An 18,051-nucleotide genomic window follows, 5' to 3' on the forward strand; every position below is an offset into this window, starting at 1 on the left:
AAAGGCTTAGCCGCTGCCGGCGGGGACTGAACCCACAGACCCCGCCTGGGCCTCTGACCCCGCTTCGCACCACTGCACCTGCCCTTCTGACCTCCCACTGCAGGGTGAAACCTAGAATCACAGACTTGCGGGCCTGTGATAAAACAGATAGGACCTCAAAGGATTTTTATGCAAAGTCCCCACTTCCCACCATCAGCCTCATTGTTATTCTTCTCCGTCCCCCCTTGAGCCCCAAGTACATAATCACCCAGTAATGGAACCGAAATGTCTAAATGGCTGCAGTTCCTTAAGGACAGAGCTGCTTACCGATGAAAAAAGTCGGGAAACAATGTAGCAAGCCTCCCTGGCGCTGTGGGCTTGTGACCACACGTGTAACCACGGCACCCTGAGCCTCCTCCTCGTAGCGGAAAACAGAGCCAACCCTCCCGCTGCCTCTGAGCCGAGCGAGGGCCTTCCAACCTTCCTCCGGAGGTCACTTTATGAAAACTTAAGCAAAAGGTAGTAAAAGACGTTTTCCTGCACACGTCAGTTCTTCCGGAGAGAACAGAGGCTGGGGGGCCTGGGCTTGGTGTGGGCCCCGCTGCAGACTGAGGCAGTGAGCCCCAGAGAGGGCTCGGAAGCAGTCCCGGAGGCCTCCCTGGAGGAGCCCCTCGGAGCTCTGGAGGAAGCTGCAGAGGCACCGCTGGTCCCAAACACGGGGCAGCTCAGCGCCTACCAACCGTGCAGAAACCAGGCTCCCTCTTGGGGAGCAACACAGGACCAGTTCCGAGGCCCCCCGGGGTGGCTGCGGCCAGAGCAGCCCCCCACCCCCACCCAGGCCCTGCATTCACACTAAGGATAATTGTAAACATTTGTAAATAGTCCCTGAGGATCTACTGAAGGAAGCAGCTCGGTCCACGTTATGTACAAAACAGCCATCGCTCGGTGGCTGAACTCAGTGATCCGTGGCACCCAGTAGAGTTAAAAATTTTAATTATCATTTAAAAAAAGCCGCACTTATCATCTGAATGAAGCATGTCAGCACACACATCACCAAGTGATGATTCTGAATAGGATTTTTGTTGGTTGATTGCAGAAGCAATACCTCTTGTTGCTAAAATAACATCTCAAAGGCAATAATAATGACGACATGACAATCTATGTAAATCAAGAACTGCATGTGGGTTTATTTTACATTTGAGAAAACAGTGGATTTAATTGTGTGAACCAAAATGTACTGTACAATATTAATGATAGAACATCAAAATGTATAATTAATAGTGCACTGTTTGCTTTGTTTTCATTTATTTATTTTTGTCTGATATACATGCATCTGGAAAGACGCAGGTGCCAGTAAAATTTCTCTATTTAAATCAAGCTGCAGGAACTAAATTTTATTCAAAAATTGTGGTTTTACATTATATACACAGAAATTTAATATAAAATGACAATATAAAAAGTTAAAAGAGAAGCATACAGCCAGAAGGTACAAAGAAAGTTGAATAGATTAAAATGTACGATAATGTAACATATAGGGGTTTTTAAGCTGATGCTGGCAATTTACAGAGAAAGGACTCCAACATTTGCCCCATTTTTTTTTTTTCATTTACCAATGCAGCACGCTATAGAAAGGTCAGCTTATACCAAAGCTTACATTTGTAAATAACTATAAACTGCAGTATTTTACAGGAAAAAAGAAATAGCATTTTTACACATTTTTAAATAATAGCTTGCATACTTTTTTGCCGAAAGTGGCATTTTTTTTTTCAGCATCCAGAGGATTTGGGCAGAGTGGCAACTGGGGATGTTTGGTGGTGGTGGTGGTGGTGGTGGTGGTGGTGGTGGTGGGTTTTTTTTTGTTTTGTTTTTTTGTTGTTGTTGTGGTTTTAAATGTGTAAAGCTGTGGCTTCCTAACCCCATGAGTCCTAGACAACTTTCTATCTTCCAACAGCTGCATGCATGTTTCCTTCACAAACCAGTTCTGCATATAAAAGCTCGTTTTTTAATTATTAAATAAGTTTTGTGTCTGACACAGCTTTTGATCTGAATGAAATGCCTTTAAGCCTTTTTTTCTTTTCTTTTCTTTTTTTTTTTTTTTTTTTGAGTGAAAGGCACAGAAATGCAATTGCAGTCCTCGAAGGGTTAAATTTGACACTACTAGGTTCTATGACCTTTATTGTCATGGCAACTTTGTAATTTTAGGATGTCTTTTTATCATTGTTATTTGTGTCTTTCTTTCCTGCTAAATAAATGTCTCTGAGTAGTGTGCCCCACTATTTCCTACAAAAGATAGCTTAACATCAAGAACAGATGTTGAAAATAAAGGTCAGACTTTGACTCACGGAAAAAGAAAAATAACATGCACAATCGGACAAAGAGCATATAAATATAACTACAAAATATGTGTAAGAAAAACCAAGGTCCAGACAGCCGGCTCGGCAACAAAGGGAAGGCTGATTTCGGAGGCTCAGCCGGGCCTAGTGCAGTACAAAGAAGACGGTTAGTGCAATGTGCCTCGGTCCCTTGCATACCTGGACGCTACTGTTTTTCCAACTCTGTCACATAGATCAGGTGGTCCTCTGGGGACTTGCCGTGGGTCTTACTAAGGTGCAGTTTGACTGCGTGCTTGCTCGCAAAAGTCCGATTGCAAAGCTTGCATTGGAATGTGGAGCCCAAATCGTCCTCGGCGGCCCCTACTGGGCCCAGAGCTTTGTTTGCCAGGACTTTGGAAACGTTCTGCTGTTCTTGAATCTGATTGAGTGGCAGCTTGGAGAGATCGTTCAAGCTGAAGCCTAAGTGTGTCTCTAGATGATTTATGTACGTGGAAGCAGTTCTGAACTGAGAGGCACAATCGTTGCAAAAGAAAACAGGGTGCCCTGTGTCCAGGTTCTTCAGAAACTTGGTCCCCCCTGTCCTCCTCAGCTGGTACTTCACGTTGGCCAGCCAGTGGCTGATGGTGGTCATGGACAGCCCGGTGAACTTGGAGATGTGCACCCGCTCCTGGGGGCCCAGGTCCGACATGATGTACTTGCCCTCCGGCGTCTCCCGCAGGCTCGAGGCGAACTGAGCCTGGAGGATGAGCAAGTGCTGGGGGTTCCAGTTGGACTGTCGCCCCTTCCTCTTGTGCACGGGCGACAGCTCGTCCAGCGCCTCCTCGAAGCTGCTGCCGTCGGCGTCCGACTTCTCCGACACGGTGGAGGGCGTTGAGGACTTGGGGGTGAGCCGGCCCGTGAGGTTCTTCACCATGTCCGAGATGTCCATGAGGGCGCTCTCCCGGAGAGGCGACGCCACGGGGTCGGCCGCACTGGAGACCAGGGGCTTGCTTTTGGACTTGGTCAGGTCGATGGGCTGGTCGCTGTTCTCGTAGTAGTAGCGGTCGATGGCATCGGCCTGCTTGATGGGGGTGGCGGGGTAGACAGGCTTGTCCAGCATGCTGTTGCTGATCTTGTACAGCATGGCCAGCGGGTCCAGCGAGGGGCTCGCCGGCTTGGACACTTTGCCCAGGTGTGTGTTCATGATGGACTGCAGCGCGCTCAGCGGGTTGATGAAGGAGGGCTCGGGCGAGTGGTCTGTGATGACCGCCAGGTTGTTACAGCCGTTGGTGACTTTGGCCTTCAGCGGCTCGGTGCCGTTTGGCGTGTGAGCCTCCAGCACGCCCTCCTTCTTGGCCTTGCCCGCCTCCCCCTCGGGGCCTTTCTTCTGCTGGACTTTGCCACCGCTCTCCTCCGCTCGAGGGAAGTCCTTGTTCTCTTTGGCCACGGGCGACAAGGCCTTGGCCGGAGAGCCCTTCTCCCTGTCGGCCGGCCTCTCCTCCTTCTTGACACTGACCTTGCCCGTGACCTTCTCCACCAGCTCCTCCATGGCGGACACGTTGCTCTTGTGCGGGGGGGGCGTGAGGCTCCCCGGGGAGTGCAGGAGCGCGCTGTGCTCCGACGGCAGCGGCTTCACGCCCCCCGCGTAGGATGGCTGCATCTGCACGCTCTGCACGGCCGGCAGCGGCTTCACGGTGCCGGGCAGCTGGTAGGCCGCGTGGATGCTGGGGTAGCCGCCCCACGAGGGCGCGCCGTTCTGGGCTTTGCTGATGGCCGTGGACACCGTGTTCTCCAGCGACTTGAGGATGTCCACCCCGCCCTTGGGGCTGTCGTCCAGGTCCTCCTCGCGCAGGTAGCGGTACAGCGCGGTGGGCTCGAACTTCTCGGGGGCGTCCTGGCTCTCCTCCTTGACCTTCTTCTCCGCCTCGCCGGCCGCCGGCGCCTTCTCCTGCTCAGGCTCCTTCTTCTCCTCGGCGGGCGAGGCCCCCGCGGGAGAGTCGGGCTGCTTTTTGACGTGGGAGGCGGGCAGCCGGGTGTGCGTGGTGGGGGGCAGAGGGATGGACTGGATCTTCTCTTCCACCACGGGGTCCAGCGCCAGCTGCTTCCCCTTCTTGGAGGCCGAGGTGGTCACCTTGAGGAAGTGGCCGGTGACCATCATGTGGGCGGTGAGCTGCTGCAGCGTGTCGTGGGAGCTGCCGCACTCCATGCACTTGAGGATCTGCGCCTTGCGGGCCTCGAACTGCCAGGTGTAGCTGGCGCCGTTCTGGTAGCCGTAGCGGTTGTTGGGCGTCACGTAGGGGTTGGCGGCCTTCTGGTCCTTGGCCGACTCGCCGAGCGCCGCGTCGGCGGCCAGCCCCGCTGGCTCGGGAGAGCAGGGCGACGCCAGGTCCTGCAGCGCGCGCTTCTTGCTGGAAGGGACCAATTTGGTGATGGCCGGCACCGGCTCCTTCAGAGGCACTTTCTGGTAATGCTTGGTCTTGATCATGTGCACGCTGAGGTCCTGCAGCGACTCGAAGGAGTGGCCGCAGTACATGCACTTGAGCACTTTCTGCGCGTCCTCCTTCCCCTCCATCTCCATCAGCGAGCGCTTCCTGGGCTTGGACCACCGCTTGGTCTTCTCGGAGTCCTTGTCCCGGTTGTCGTCGCGGTAGTGCCCGGTCTCGTTCATGTGCACCGTCAGCTCCACCAGCGTGTCGTAGGCGGCGCTGCAGTCCCGGCAGCGGAACTTGCTGGCGCCCGTGAACACGGACCCGTAGAGTTTGTTGTTCTGCCTGTAGAGCTGCACGGTGCTGAAGAGGCTGGGCTCGGGGAGCAGCCCGTAGGAGGAGGTCTGCTGCAGCGTCTTGGCCAGCGCGGCCTGGTGCCAGTCGTAGCCCGAGCCGCCGCCGCCGCCGCCGGAGCCGGAGCCGGAGCTGGGGGTGCTCGCGGTGGTGCCCGTGGGCCCCGCCGTGCTGGTGGGGGGCGTGGGCGCGGGGGTGGAGCTCTCCTTCGGGCCCGCATCGGTGGTGCTGGTGGTGGAACCGGGCTTCTTTAGGTCCAAGGCGAGGCTGGACCAGCACGACTCGGAGAACAGGTTTGCGTACACGGCCTTGATCTGCGCCAAGCTGTCCTGGGGGTAGGAGACGCCGTCCGGGCCCTGCGGATCCTCCTTCTCTTCTCTGGAGGAAGAGCCCTTGAAGTGGACTAGCTGGTCGCTGTTTTCACTGAAGGGGGACCCGTAGCCCGCGTCCTGGTTAGTCGCGGTGCTGACGGGGGAGTTCTGGTAGCTCTGGGCTTCTCTGATCTCCGTCTCCTCGTTGCACACATACTCGCTCTCCTGGACGTCCACAGACGGCCCATCCTCCTCCACGGTCTCTTCATCTATCTCTGCTGCCTTCAGTTCTTCCTCAGGAACATAAGCTAGGAGAGAAAAATGAAACTCGGTGAGGGGAAATAAATCATCTTCAAGGACGCGGCCTCCCCAGCAGTTAGACCGTCCTTAAAAAGATGTTTCCCGGCCAAGCTCCCAGGCTACGAGGCTGCCCCTGCTTTACGTAACTCCCCGCCTCCAGCTCCGCAGGCACCAGGTTTCAGCCAGCACGTCGCACCCCATCCGAGCGAGCCTCCACTAAAGGGCCAGCGTCTGCCCCCGCTTAAAAACTTCACTTTGGCCGTCACAGCAGGGGCCGCAAGGGGAGCCTCGCCCCCTCCTCCCAGAGGCTCTTCGCTCCTAAGTGAAGTGCGGGTCTCTCACGCCTTCAGGTGGGACCCGGCTGTCAACTTTGAGGGCAAGACACGCCACAGACAGGATCATATGGTTTCCATAAATAAAAACCCTCCTCCATGGCAGGCGATAAAAATACTCGAGGCTTCACTACAAGGAAGAACGAAACATAGCACCACCAGCCCCCTGCCCAGACAAAGCAACATCACCCGCATGGGGACGCCAGAGAGGCGTGACCTACAGGGGTCCAGAGCAGGAGTCAAAGGTGGAAACAAGCAAACATCCGTTGACAAATGAATGGGGGAACAAAACGCGTGTCTATACGCAATGGAATATTATTCGGTCTTAAAGAGGAAGGAAATTCTGACACCCGCCATAGCGCGGACGGGCCTGGAGGACACTATGGTAAAGTGACATACGTCAGGCACAAAGGGACACATACTGCTTCATCCCACATATATGAAGCACCTATAATAGTAGTCAAATCCGGAGGCAGAGAGTAGAATGTGGTTTTCAGGTGCAGAAGGGGGGAGACATGGGGACTTGGTTTGCACATGAATGGAGTTTCAGCTCGGGAAGATAGAAAGTTCCGGAGACGGATGGTGGGGATGGTAGCCCGACAGCGTGACTGTCCTGGATGCCACTGAACTGTCCACGTAAAAATGATTAAAATGTTCACTGTTACGCTATGCACATTTAATCACAATAAAAACATTTTTTTTCTTTTTACATGTTAACGGAGCCAGGAGTACATGCTACAACCACCTCGGGCTACGGCAGAGTGACGTCTTGGGCTGAAGGCGTCATTTCCCAGGGCAAACTGCTGGATATAGACAGCTGTCACATGAATGAGGGGGTTGGAAAGCACAGAAATCATTAGACGAAACCTGATTTTTTTTACTGTGGGACATTTTAGATCCTTTAGCATGTGACACCTCTTGTTAATTCTCAAGGGGAGCTGAGTGTACGTACCACCTCTCATTTGACCAAAATGCATTTATTTGTTTGTATTTAGTTTTTTAGGAGACAACTAGCTGAACGGGTCCTCCATCCATATCTTGGGAAATTGGGCTTAAGATATCTTCCAGGAGGTGCTAGTAAATGCACTGATAGCACGCGAGAGGGGTGTCTCATTAAATGTGATCTATCATTATCACATTATCAGAGCCTGATCCTCAGGGAAAGTGGCAAAGAGCACACGCGTTTTCAGGAAGGGTTGAGAGGAGAGACCGAGGACATCTCGGCTGCCCGAAGGGGGATGTGGGGGGGGTGGGGGGTGGCAGGAAGTGAAAGGAGACTATCAGCACCTGCAAACAGAGTGCTTCAGGCTGGGGCAGCGGTGAGCAGCTCTGGGCGTGTGCACACATGCGTACGCGGTGAATACCGCTGACTCAGTCACGTGGACCTTGAGAATCCCTGCACACACCACCCACCGTGGGCCATCCCACACCTGGGTGCCGGCACCGAGCATCAGAGCGCCAGCATTCACGAGTTTCACAGCTGACGTTCACATGAAAGGAAGGTTCGCAAACAGACCTGGGCGTTACCGCTCTGGTAATACTGCGCCGCCAGCATGAAAAGTAACCAGGACTGCAGGACCTGAGGGTCACTAGAGGCACAGGCATCTGGATGGCGCACCAGACAACCCCATACGGCCCTCCTGTAAAACGTAAACCTCATGAAAAAAAAAAAAAAAAAAAAAAGATTGCCAAGTTGAATGTCATCTTCACCCTGTCTGTGATTATTAAGGGTTTAGGACCGTCCAGCGTTCTGAAGGTGTGCAGCTCTGACCCTCAGCCAAGGGCGTGAGTTCATGAAGCACCGGTCGGCCTCATCGCCTCTGAGCAAGCCCGGCCTGGGCCCCAAGGTCCGCCCCTGTGGGTTCTGATGGGGATGTCGAAGACTACGAAGCAGCCCGGGCAGGGCGGAGTCCGTTTGAAGATGCGGGCACCACGTCCCACAGGTGGCCTGACTCTGAGCTGTCCCAAAGCAGCCCCAGGGACACACCCGAAGGCCGTTCCACACGCCGGGATCCACTGCAGTGGTCGGTCCCCTTTGAGGAAAGCAGGATTCAGCCCCTAGCAATTACTGAAAACTAATTTCAGGACATCCGGGTGGCTCAGTCGGTTGAGTCCAACTCCAGCTCAGGTCATGATCTCACAGTTGGTGGGTTTGAGCCCCGCATCGGGCTCTGTGCTGACAGCTCAGAGGCGGGAGCCTGCTTCGGATTCTCTGTCCCCCTCTCTCTCTGTCCCTCCCCCCGGCTCCTGTTCTCTCTCTCAAAAATAAAATAAACATTAAAAAATTTTTTAAAGATAAACGAAACTAATTTCAAGGAAAGGTTTTACCCGAGGCAGTTTGGCTCCGCCTGGAGGCCCATCACGGCGGGTCTGCTCCCCGCGCCACCAGTCAGCTGGTCTGTCTCCGTCACCGGATGGCAGCAAGGCTGCCCACTGCCCACCCCAGGCTGGCACCCGGCAGCGTGTCCTGAATGGATAACCGACTTCCGCCCCAGCTCTGCAAGCCCAGAAACGGGAAATGCCCACAACACGGCTGCGGCTCGCCCTGCACCCCTGGTCCCCACAGCACCCCCATTCCGGGCCTGGAAGGGCGCAGCCGCGGCTAGGCTGCCACCTGCCTGCTCCCTCGGGCACGGGCTTCATCGCCCTCCCTGTGCCCCCGACCCCGGAGGAGTGCGGCGTCCTCAGACCACGCCGCATCCGAGGTGGTCCTCCTCCTCCCGAGGCGGTCCTGTCCACACTGGGAGGTGCCCGGGCTGAGCTAAGAGGAGTTTCACGACAACTCCACACGCCCCGAAGCAACAACGGTCGGGCGGAGCCGCACAGAACAAACCCCAGCCTCCTCCATAAGGAAGCCCTCCGAGGGCATCGTTTCCAAATGAGCCCGTCCCTCAGCTGGGACACCCGTGTCCCCTGTTCTCCGACGTGCCCGCCCTCCTGCCGCTCGCGGAGAGGCAGCGCAGCATGCACTAAGCGGAACCCGGGACCCTCTGTGCCGTCCCTGCCCCCGGCTGCGCGTGCCCACCTGCCCTGCATCCCTGCGGGGAGGCAGCTTCGAGGCCCCTCCGGCCCCAGCCGCGCCCCGGGGGACGGCACCCGCGCCTCCTGCCAGGCCCTCCCGCTGCTCTTGCCAAGGGCACAGCAGTCCCGCTCGGGGGTGTCAGCCTTCCGTGAGCCCTCCCAGCGCGCCTGCGACCACCGAATCCACGGCCCGCCCCCCACACGCCCGCCGGTCACAGGCCCTGGGGGGACGGCACGTTTGCACACGAAGGAGCTCCAAGGGCTGCGACGTGAACTTGGCGTGATGTGAGCCTTCCAGACGCTCCCAAGCCAACTATGTGCAAACAAAATGCTCCCCCTGCCCCGTCCCCAAACAACGGCACGCTCACTCCCGAACTGGGGATCCCCGAAGCCACCTGTTATTGAACGACCCCAACCAGTCACCCGTTCCAGAAAAACAGCCTTTGTCCTTGCTCCCAAGCCCGGCATCCAACACTGACCCCGACCTCAGAAACCCGGCCCCCGCCGCCCACCTGCTGCCGCAGCCGCCTTCCAGCCGGGCCACCCCCTCGGTCCTGCCACCCAGGGGCCCCGCTTTCACCACCCCGGAGTGGAAATCTCCATTCAAGTCGTGCCTGCACGGGGTGGGTGCAAGTCCCCACGTGGGCCCCTCCCCCGGCCACGCGTCCAGCCCTGAGTGCAGCCCAGTCCCAGGCAGGACCCCTCACCCCGACCTTGTGAAAAACACTTACCCTCACGGGGAGGCTCAGATGTCCCCTCCGTCACGGCGCCTCTCTGAATCCCTGCCAGCACCCACCGCTCCCCGGAGAACTGAGACGTTCACTTGCCTGTCCTCCTAGTGAAACTGTGCACTGTCACCCCGCGGACCCTGCTGGGAGGGGCGCGTCCACGCTCTCACCTCGCTTCACCCCACGAGCCCTCAAAGCAGCACCCCGAGATGCCTGCATTGCAGAGGGGGAAACTGAGTCTCTGAGAAGCTGACCCGCTTCCGCAAGGTCACTCAGGGAAGAAACAAATTCGCATCTGGGTTACCTGACACGCGGCCACCTCAGGGTACAGCTGCTTCGCTTTGTCAGCATCTCAGCGCCAGCCAACATGCCCAGGAAATGTGAGCGGGAGTGACCCAAAGGCATTCCGCAGGGAGCAGAGCACCTCTTCTGTGCAGGCGTGGGGTGTGACCAAGCGAGTCACATTTCTGAAATGCTGACACTCTTAGGCCCCATGATTTTCCTTCAGGACGGATCCGAAGCACAGAAAAAGCTTTATGCGCAAAGATGTCCGTTATAGTATAATTTCATAGAAAGCTTGCCACGCTCTGAATCTTTAACAATAAAAGGTAATTAAGTGATTTGTAATTTATTCCTACAACGGACAATTATTCAAACATTAAAAAGTGTCTCGGGGCACCGGGGTGGCTCAGTCGGTTAAGCGTCCGACTTTGGCTCAGGTCATGATCTCACGGTTCTTGAGTTTGAGCCCTGCATCTGGCTCTTTGCTGACAGCTCAGAGCCTGGAGCCTGCTTTGGATTCTGTGTCTCCCTCTCTCTCTGCCCCTCCCTTGCTCGCACTCTGTCTCTCTTTCTCTCTCAAAAATAAACACTAAAAAAAAATCGTTTTTAAGTGTCTTTAATGACATGAAGAGTCATTAAGTGAAAAAAGCAAAAGACAAAATGTGTACACAGTACAAGGGAAAAATCCTTTGCAAAGAATGTTAATAGTGGTTTTTTCTAGATAATGAATATATGGGGTATGCTGAGTGACACGGCTCTTGATAAACATCTCTATCTTCAAAATCCTCCATGTTTTCACCTCAGCAAACAAGGATTAGCCGTCCCGCTCTGTCCCTGGAACTACACAGCGGCAGCACACCTTCTATGAGCTCCCCCCCACCCCCTGCAGCCAGGAGCCAAACCCCAGGACCCGGGTGCCAGGAAGGGCAGGGCCCAGCCTGGGGCCAGAAATGTACAAAGGGCTTTGCTAACTGTTATTTTTCAAAAATTTTTAACAAGTAAAAGGGGGCAGGGGCATGAGGGGTGCAGGCGGTATCTGGGTTCTGGGAAGATTCCAGTTGGGCAGGAGGGCCTTCCACGCGGCCCTCCCCCCCCCCGCCCCCCGTGCTCCCTGTCTGCCTTCCCCCGGAGAGGCCTGCACACAGGGGCATGGGGGGCGGGCCCCTTGGCGGCCCTCAGCCCTCCCCCTCGGCGGTCGTCCCGCCCCAGAACCTTGGCCTTCCGCCCCTTGTAGAACGTTAGGCTCATACCTCCACCACTCACTCTTCCAGAGTCTCGGTCCTGATACGCTGATGCTCCCGCTGCTGAGCTCTTATCCCGCGTGGCTCCAGCCCGTTGACCTGGTCTGTGAACGAGCTAACTTCTCAATGCTAACGCGGGCCCGAGGAGGTGTGGACCCAGGGCGGCAGCGGGGCCCGCCCTGTGCCCGCACCGTGACGCCCTGCTGACCCCAGGGCTGTACCCCTGCTCTGTCCTAGGATGAGACATGCGCAGTAAATTAGCTTCTGGAGAGAACACGTCCCCTTAAGCAGGTAATCCGTCTTCCAGTGGCCCGTGCGCACCCGCCCTCCAGCCGAACCGCAGGCAGGGGCGCTCACGGTCACGTGAGAACACAGAGGACAGGAGGGCCATAGCGTACCAGGTGCGAGGGATTCCACGGCCACACGGACGACGGTGTGACAGAGCCCACGGAATGTTCCAGAGTGATTCTGGGAGCCATCAGCCAGCCTCCCTTTCCCCTCTGCTCTCCATTCCAAGAACCACCCAGGGCTGCCTTGGCCCCGAGGCGGCAGCACTAACGCCAACATCAGACGCAGGAACCGTCCCCAGAGCCTCCTGCGTGCCCGCCCACGGTCAGCTCCCACCGGCACCCGACCCTAACCTTCCAGTCCTCTCCACCTCACTGCGGGGCAGCTGGCGGGTGGGCCTTCCCAAGGCTCCCTCAGGGTCGGGGCTGGGCTCCAACCCTCCCTGCCCCACCTACAGACCTGCCCTTTAAAAGCAATGCTAGAGCCCCCAGGCCACCCCCAATGGCTCCTGCCTTCCAAGCTGGGGCTCAGGCCAGGGGCTCTCACATCCCAGGGTCAGAGCCAAGCCCTCGAAGTGCTCTAAAACCTACTGAGTTTCACGGAAGAGTTTGGACCTGGGGAGGGCGAGAGGGCTGGACGGTGCAGGACAGGCCTGTCCTGAAGAAGGAAATTCTCAGGCCACACCTACCCGCAGGGCCTGAAAAGACCAGCCGGACTCTGGGCTTCAGCACCGGGCAGGGAAGGCGGCCTCTGGTTCGGCCACGTCTGTAGCAGGAAGGATGGGCTAAACTTCTGAAGACAAGGCTCCCTGAGCCGCATCTGTCACACACGGCAGGTGCACAGAGTGACCCTAGGCGTGTGCAGGGGCGATGACCCTGGAGGCACGGGTGAGTGGGTGAGTGTGACGTTCCACCTGCTTATCTCTACAGGGTCCAGGCTAACGAGGACACCGTTAGGGACAGACCACCATCATTATCGCGACAGGAGGGCAGATGTGGGGAAGGGACACACTTCCCTGGAAGGAGCCCCAACCCAGTCACCTACGGACAGTGTGGCCCCCACACACTCGCCCACTTGTCGGGGCCTCAGTGTCCCCAAACCGCGTTCATGACAACTACTGGTGTCTTTAGGTGTGTGGGGGCGGGGGATCCAGGAAGCGCTCACGGGGATGGAAGCCAGGGGTCGTGGAGCCCAGTCTGTACTTGGCCCCCTGCCGCTTCCCCCCCACCCAGGTCCTGCAGATGCAAAGCCAACTAGAAAATGCGCATGGAGGGACCATCCCCCAACGCGGTCAGAGGCACCCCTGCTTAGTCTCATGCCTCACAAGCTGTCACTAGCCCTCGAACAATCAGCACAAAATAAGAGTTTGTCCTACTGAGAGCCGACACATTGCTGGCCTTAATATTGGGTAGATGGTGCACTTACCAACCAGACTCAAAATTCACACCAGGGGATTAATCGGGAAGTAAGGTCTTTAACTCCTGCATTATCCGGCCCCTCTGTCTGCCCTTTCGCAGTCTCCCGGAGGCTGCAACTTCCAGAGGAAGGGGGGTGGGGGCTAGAAGGGAGCAGAAGGGGCTCCTGGTTAGCAGCTCTTCCCGAGGCCGGTGGGGGGCGGGGGTGGCGGGGCAAATAAACCAGAATTAAGCTGGGAGACTCGGCTGTTTATCCAAGGTGTTTTCCTCGTTAGCGTGCATAATCGAGAGTTGGCTGTGAACGAGGAAAATGGATATTTAAAAGTGACAAAAATCAAACACAGGTCTCGTCCCTGCTTGGTTACTGGCTTCCAGTAAACACCACACTTGGCTATTGTATTGCCACCTGGTGAGACTATAGGATCCGACCAAATTACATGTCTGTCTACATCCAACTATGTTTTAGACCAGCAAATGTGATATCCGCGAACAGATGGCCATTATATCAAAATACATTTACTCCAAGGGGCCAATTCACAAAAGGGTCTTACACACACCTACATGATAAATGTACAGCTGCAATTCATTGTGGAATCTTGCAAAACACACTTTCTTCCAAATTTATAATTGATCACTTGTAAAGTTACTTCACCTCTGTTACAAAGAGAGCAGGTGGTTTTGATGAAAGTTAGAATATACTGGGAAATAAAAAATGCAGAGAAAGCAGATATAGGTAAGAGCTCATTCCTTCCTACTCTGAAAAGGACATTAAAATACAGGCAGGATATATGTTAATTTATGAACATACGTTCTGATTTTTCGCAGGAAGGTTGATACTTTGCCAAGCAAAGCTGAAAGACCACTTCTGCTCTCATGTGATAGGAGCAAAAATTTTTCTATCACTCTGGCAGATTTTAATTGCCTGGTACCAATCATTAACGTACTGGTCTGCAAAACCATCTGATTTATACTGGAATTGTTTCTTTATTTAAAACCCGTTTGAAGCCATTTTCAAGAACTGCAGAATCTGTAAATAGAATGGCCTATAATTTTTACCCATCTCTGATTTTAATTAGGGATCCACAGGTAACTTCCTTAACTATCATCTCTTCTTTTCCTCACGGCCCCCGAATGCAACACCGAGTTAAAAGAGAAAGAAGCAGCCCCCCTTTCAAGGCTGCTCCCAACCTCCCAGCGGGCCCCCCGGGTCTTAGTCTTACGTCCAGAGTCACAATAATGGCACAGCGCAAAGTAGGGCTCAGACCTGACTAAAGAGACCACAGACTTTCGCCAGTTTTCAGTGATGCCAGGAAGGAAAAGAATAAAAATGCACGAGAATCTTGCAAAATCAGAAGAGAACATAAAATGAAGCAAGAAGGACAGAAGTCAGTGATTCTACGGCCCTGAGAAAACACGTTTCACTACCGCCGGTCAATAGGTTCATAAAGCGTGCTAATGTTCTCGGTGCACCGCCTAGTGCCACGCAGGGGGGGGCGGGGTCTCACGCTTCCAGTTACTGCCTCCGCGCTGAGGACGGACGGACGGACAGACAGACGCCCGTCTCTGGCAGTCTGACCAGTCTGGGCTTACAAACCCAACATTCGCAAACCACGCCCAGGATGCTGGATTCCAACCTGGTAGGATCTGCCCACCGACACCTGGAAAGACTTTTACCAGACAGGGTCAGGTTCATCCTCACGGAAGTCAGGAGGGGAGACTCGTACACGGGATCTCCCTCCAAATGGCCGAAATCAGCACAAGAACTGTAAGTCAGCTCACACACCTGCTCGTTCTCGGTCTGTCGGCCACATGCAGGAGCTGGCATGAAGACCCAACGGCGAATGTGTCCCTATCCAGTCACTGTCCAGCATCGCACGCGGTGTACCCTACGATTCCTCCACGAAGTTTCCGCTACAGAGTGAAGTCCCGCAGAACTTTGCTCCTTCGGGGTGTCAGAACACGCGAGTGAGAGACGAGAGGGAGAAAGGGCTCCCTGGTCTCTGAACCACACCCAGGGCTCACGTCTCAGAAGTGTGTCCATTTAGCACCCAGTGTTTTATTCTCATAAATGCACAGGATGAAACAGGAGAAACGGGAACTTCAACTCTCAGGGGGTGGGGGCATGGGTGTCATCAGGTGCGGATATCGATGACCCTTAAGTACGCTACGGCCAGATGCCAATTACGTACCGCTGTGCTCAGCATCACAGCATCCTGCTCCCGGGCCCTACAGAAGAATCACCACACTCGATTGGAAGCTTTACACAAGGTCACACAACGCCCAGCTTCCTTGAAATCCCCTGAATAACGACAGTGGTGACGGAATCAAAGTGACAGCCACACCGCCATGACAGACAGTATCATTCTCTCATTGTAACACCTGGGTTTACTTCTACTATTATCAGTTAATTCTCATAATTGCTTTCCTGGATGCCTTTGAAATTTTTCTTAGCTAAGCAGAGGCAGAGGCAGAGAGACTGACTCATAAAAACTTCTGACGTTAGGTGATTATTTGTCATGATCTTTTGTTTTCATTACAAGCTACAACTTCCTAAAAATCTATATGGGTACAAATGTCCCACAATACGGTATCTGTGGGGATTGTTACTTCTAGGGATGAAACTGTGAGAACAATATACTTCACCAGGTGAATGAATATCGTTTCTTAGCCTCCGAGATTTTTGTGCGAGCAGCTCCTGTTTCACAGGAGACAGAGTCAGCTCGACGTCACTGCGTTTTCTCCATGAAAACCCCCACCCTCGGCGCCACTCGCTCCCCTCCACCTTCACCTCCCCCCTGGAGGAAATCTGATGAATGAGTAAGCCTGGAACAGTAACTGCAGTACAAAACTCTCCTCTTACGATCGCTTACAGAAGTAAATGACATTTCTCTCCATCAAATGAAACAAAGACTCCAAATCATCCGCTGCCACTTTTGCGTGTGTGTAAAAGCAGCCTTGCCATCAACCCCCACGCACCCCCGGCCCACCCTTCCGGAGCCCAGCACGCGGTGTGGAGTGTGACAGCATGTCCCCACGAGGTGGGTGCCGCTGTGCTGGGGAGAACGCGGCCAGCAGCGGAACGGAGCGACAGAGTGAGCACACAGCAGCGGCCGCGAGGCAGGAGAGAAGGTGCCGCCAGCCCACGTGCGTGTGCACGCGCGTGTGCCTGTGTGCAGGGGTGTGCACGCACGTGCGCGCGCGTGCGCAGGTGCGCATGAATATAAAAGACACGGACCTCTTCACTCCCCAAATGGGAATGCAACAACCAGATCCTACGGTTAGACTTCATTTAAAAAAGAAATTAAATCTTGTTAATATTTTTTGTCATAAAACGTGCCTTCTGGATGCCAATGTGTCCCTAAAGATGTGCTGTCATCTTAGGCAACATGAAATTCTGTGCGTTCTAATGCAAGTGGGCATAAGGCAATGTATACGGTCCCTGTTAGAGTTTAATCTGACATCAGCAATGTGTGCCCTGACGGTTTAAAATGTAAATACACACATATTGTCTGAAAAAATATTTTCATCTCAAATTGTAATTATACAATGAGGCACAAACATCTTATCTTTGGCAAATGAGATAAAAATTATATTTCTCAAATGGCAGCCCAACATTGTTAAAAAACATCTTTGTTTCTTTAAAGGAAACATGATTTGCTCTATTCAACAGTCATCTTAAGAATGGTGAGAAGTGACAGCTGTATTTGTTTTTTAATGGCTAAATGTAGTAAAGTCCCAAATTCCCTCGAGTCTTAATAACAGTGGCTCCGAGCAATTAGGTTTGCATCCCCTCAGCCTGCACCTGAATCTCCGCCCCAATGACGCCCTTCAGAAAGGCGTTCCCTTGAACTGTCCTGCTCTCTGTTCCACGAGAGATGAACGTTCCAGAACCCTGCCTCCTCGCTATTTCTGCTCCTCCGGGAGATGAACCAAAGTGTGGGTGCCTCGTCTGGAAGAGCTGGAGCAACAACAGAAGAAAGGCTTTCCCCTGAACATGACTTGCTTTCTAAAATTCAACTCTGAATCTGTGCTTCAAATGGGAGCAGGTTCCTCAAAACACGCATTCACACAAGGTGCGAGCAGCCACCCGTATCTGTTCCTACTTGATAACAAAACATCCCGCTACAAAGTGAAGGGTGTGTCCCTTCAATTAAAGCCGCCCAGCTCTTGCCACGGCCCTGGATTTAGAAATCTGGAGTCGTCGTTGGCATTTAATATAACAGGCTCGATGACTACTGTTTCCACGTTTAGCCCACTTGGATTTTTAAGTCATACCATCTCAATGGAGGAAGGTAGTGATCCTGGAAAATACCGTGTACGCCTTCAGTGTTTTAGTGTGAAAATATATTGAATAATCCACACTCACATACTTGACTTTACAAGGTCATTATAGGACACTGGGCATAACTGGCTATTTCTCTTCCTGGAAGAACTCGTGTTTTCTCTAGGTGTAGAGTAACGTGGGCAGGGCACAGTGAAGAGGAACAGAGTTCCATTTTTTAAAAAATGTGAAATAGGGGCGCCTCGGTGGCTCAGTTGGTTAAGCGTCCAACTTCAGCTCAGGTCATGATCTCTCCGTTCGTGAGTTGGAGCCCTGCGATGGGCTCCGTGCTGACAGCTCAGAGCCTGGAGCTGCTTCAGATTCTGCGTCTCCCTCTCTCTCTGCCCCTCCCCTGCTCACGCTCTGTCTCTGTCTCTCTCTTTCAAAAACAAATAAACATTTTTAAAAAACGTGAAATAGCGCTAACAATTCAAATAAAATGGCCCTTCTTCACATGGACAACTGAGGATGTAAACTGACTTTTTAGGCAAAGAAAAACCCATTCAAAAAGCAGATCATTAATAATGACAGGGAAATAAAGAAAACACAGTCCCGTTGAGGGTTCAAGATCGGGTTCCAAGATCACCCTTGGGTTTTGGCAGATGAAGATCACCCTTGCTGGCCACCCAACAGAGAGAACTAAGGAGCCTGGGCCCTCCTCACCCGCCTCGGCCCCTTAGCGCAGAGCCTGGGTCATTATCGGAGGTGGGCGTGGGGGCCAAGCCACCTTGTGCCCACGGG

At 54.0% G+C, this 18,051-nt stretch overlaps 1 protein-coding gene across 1 annotated transcript in view; it reads right to left on the reverse strand.

Moving 5' to 3' along the window:
* Positions 1–1,142: 1,142 nt before the first annotated feature.
* TSHZ1 (teashirt zinc finger homeobox 1) overlaps positions 1,143–18,051 on the reverse strand; it is a 75,501-nt gene continuing 58,592 nt past the window's right edge. The window contains exon 2 of the mRNA XM_039236418.1: positions 1,143–5,690. Coding sequence (XP_039092349.1) covers positions 2,518–5,690 — 3,173 coding nt within the window. The 3' untranslated portion in view covers positions 1,143–2,517. The remainder of the gene's footprint in view (positions 5,691–18,051) is intronic.

Source organism: Hyaena hyaena, unplaced genomic scaffold (genome assembly GCF_003009895.1).
Source record: "Hyaena hyaena isolate Hyena2069 unplaced genomic scaffold, ASM300989v1 scaffold_110, whole genome shotgun sequence".
Classification (NCBI taxonomy): domain Eukaryota; kingdom Metazoa; phylum Chordata; class Mammalia; order Carnivora; family Hyaenidae; genus Hyaena; species Hyaena hyaena.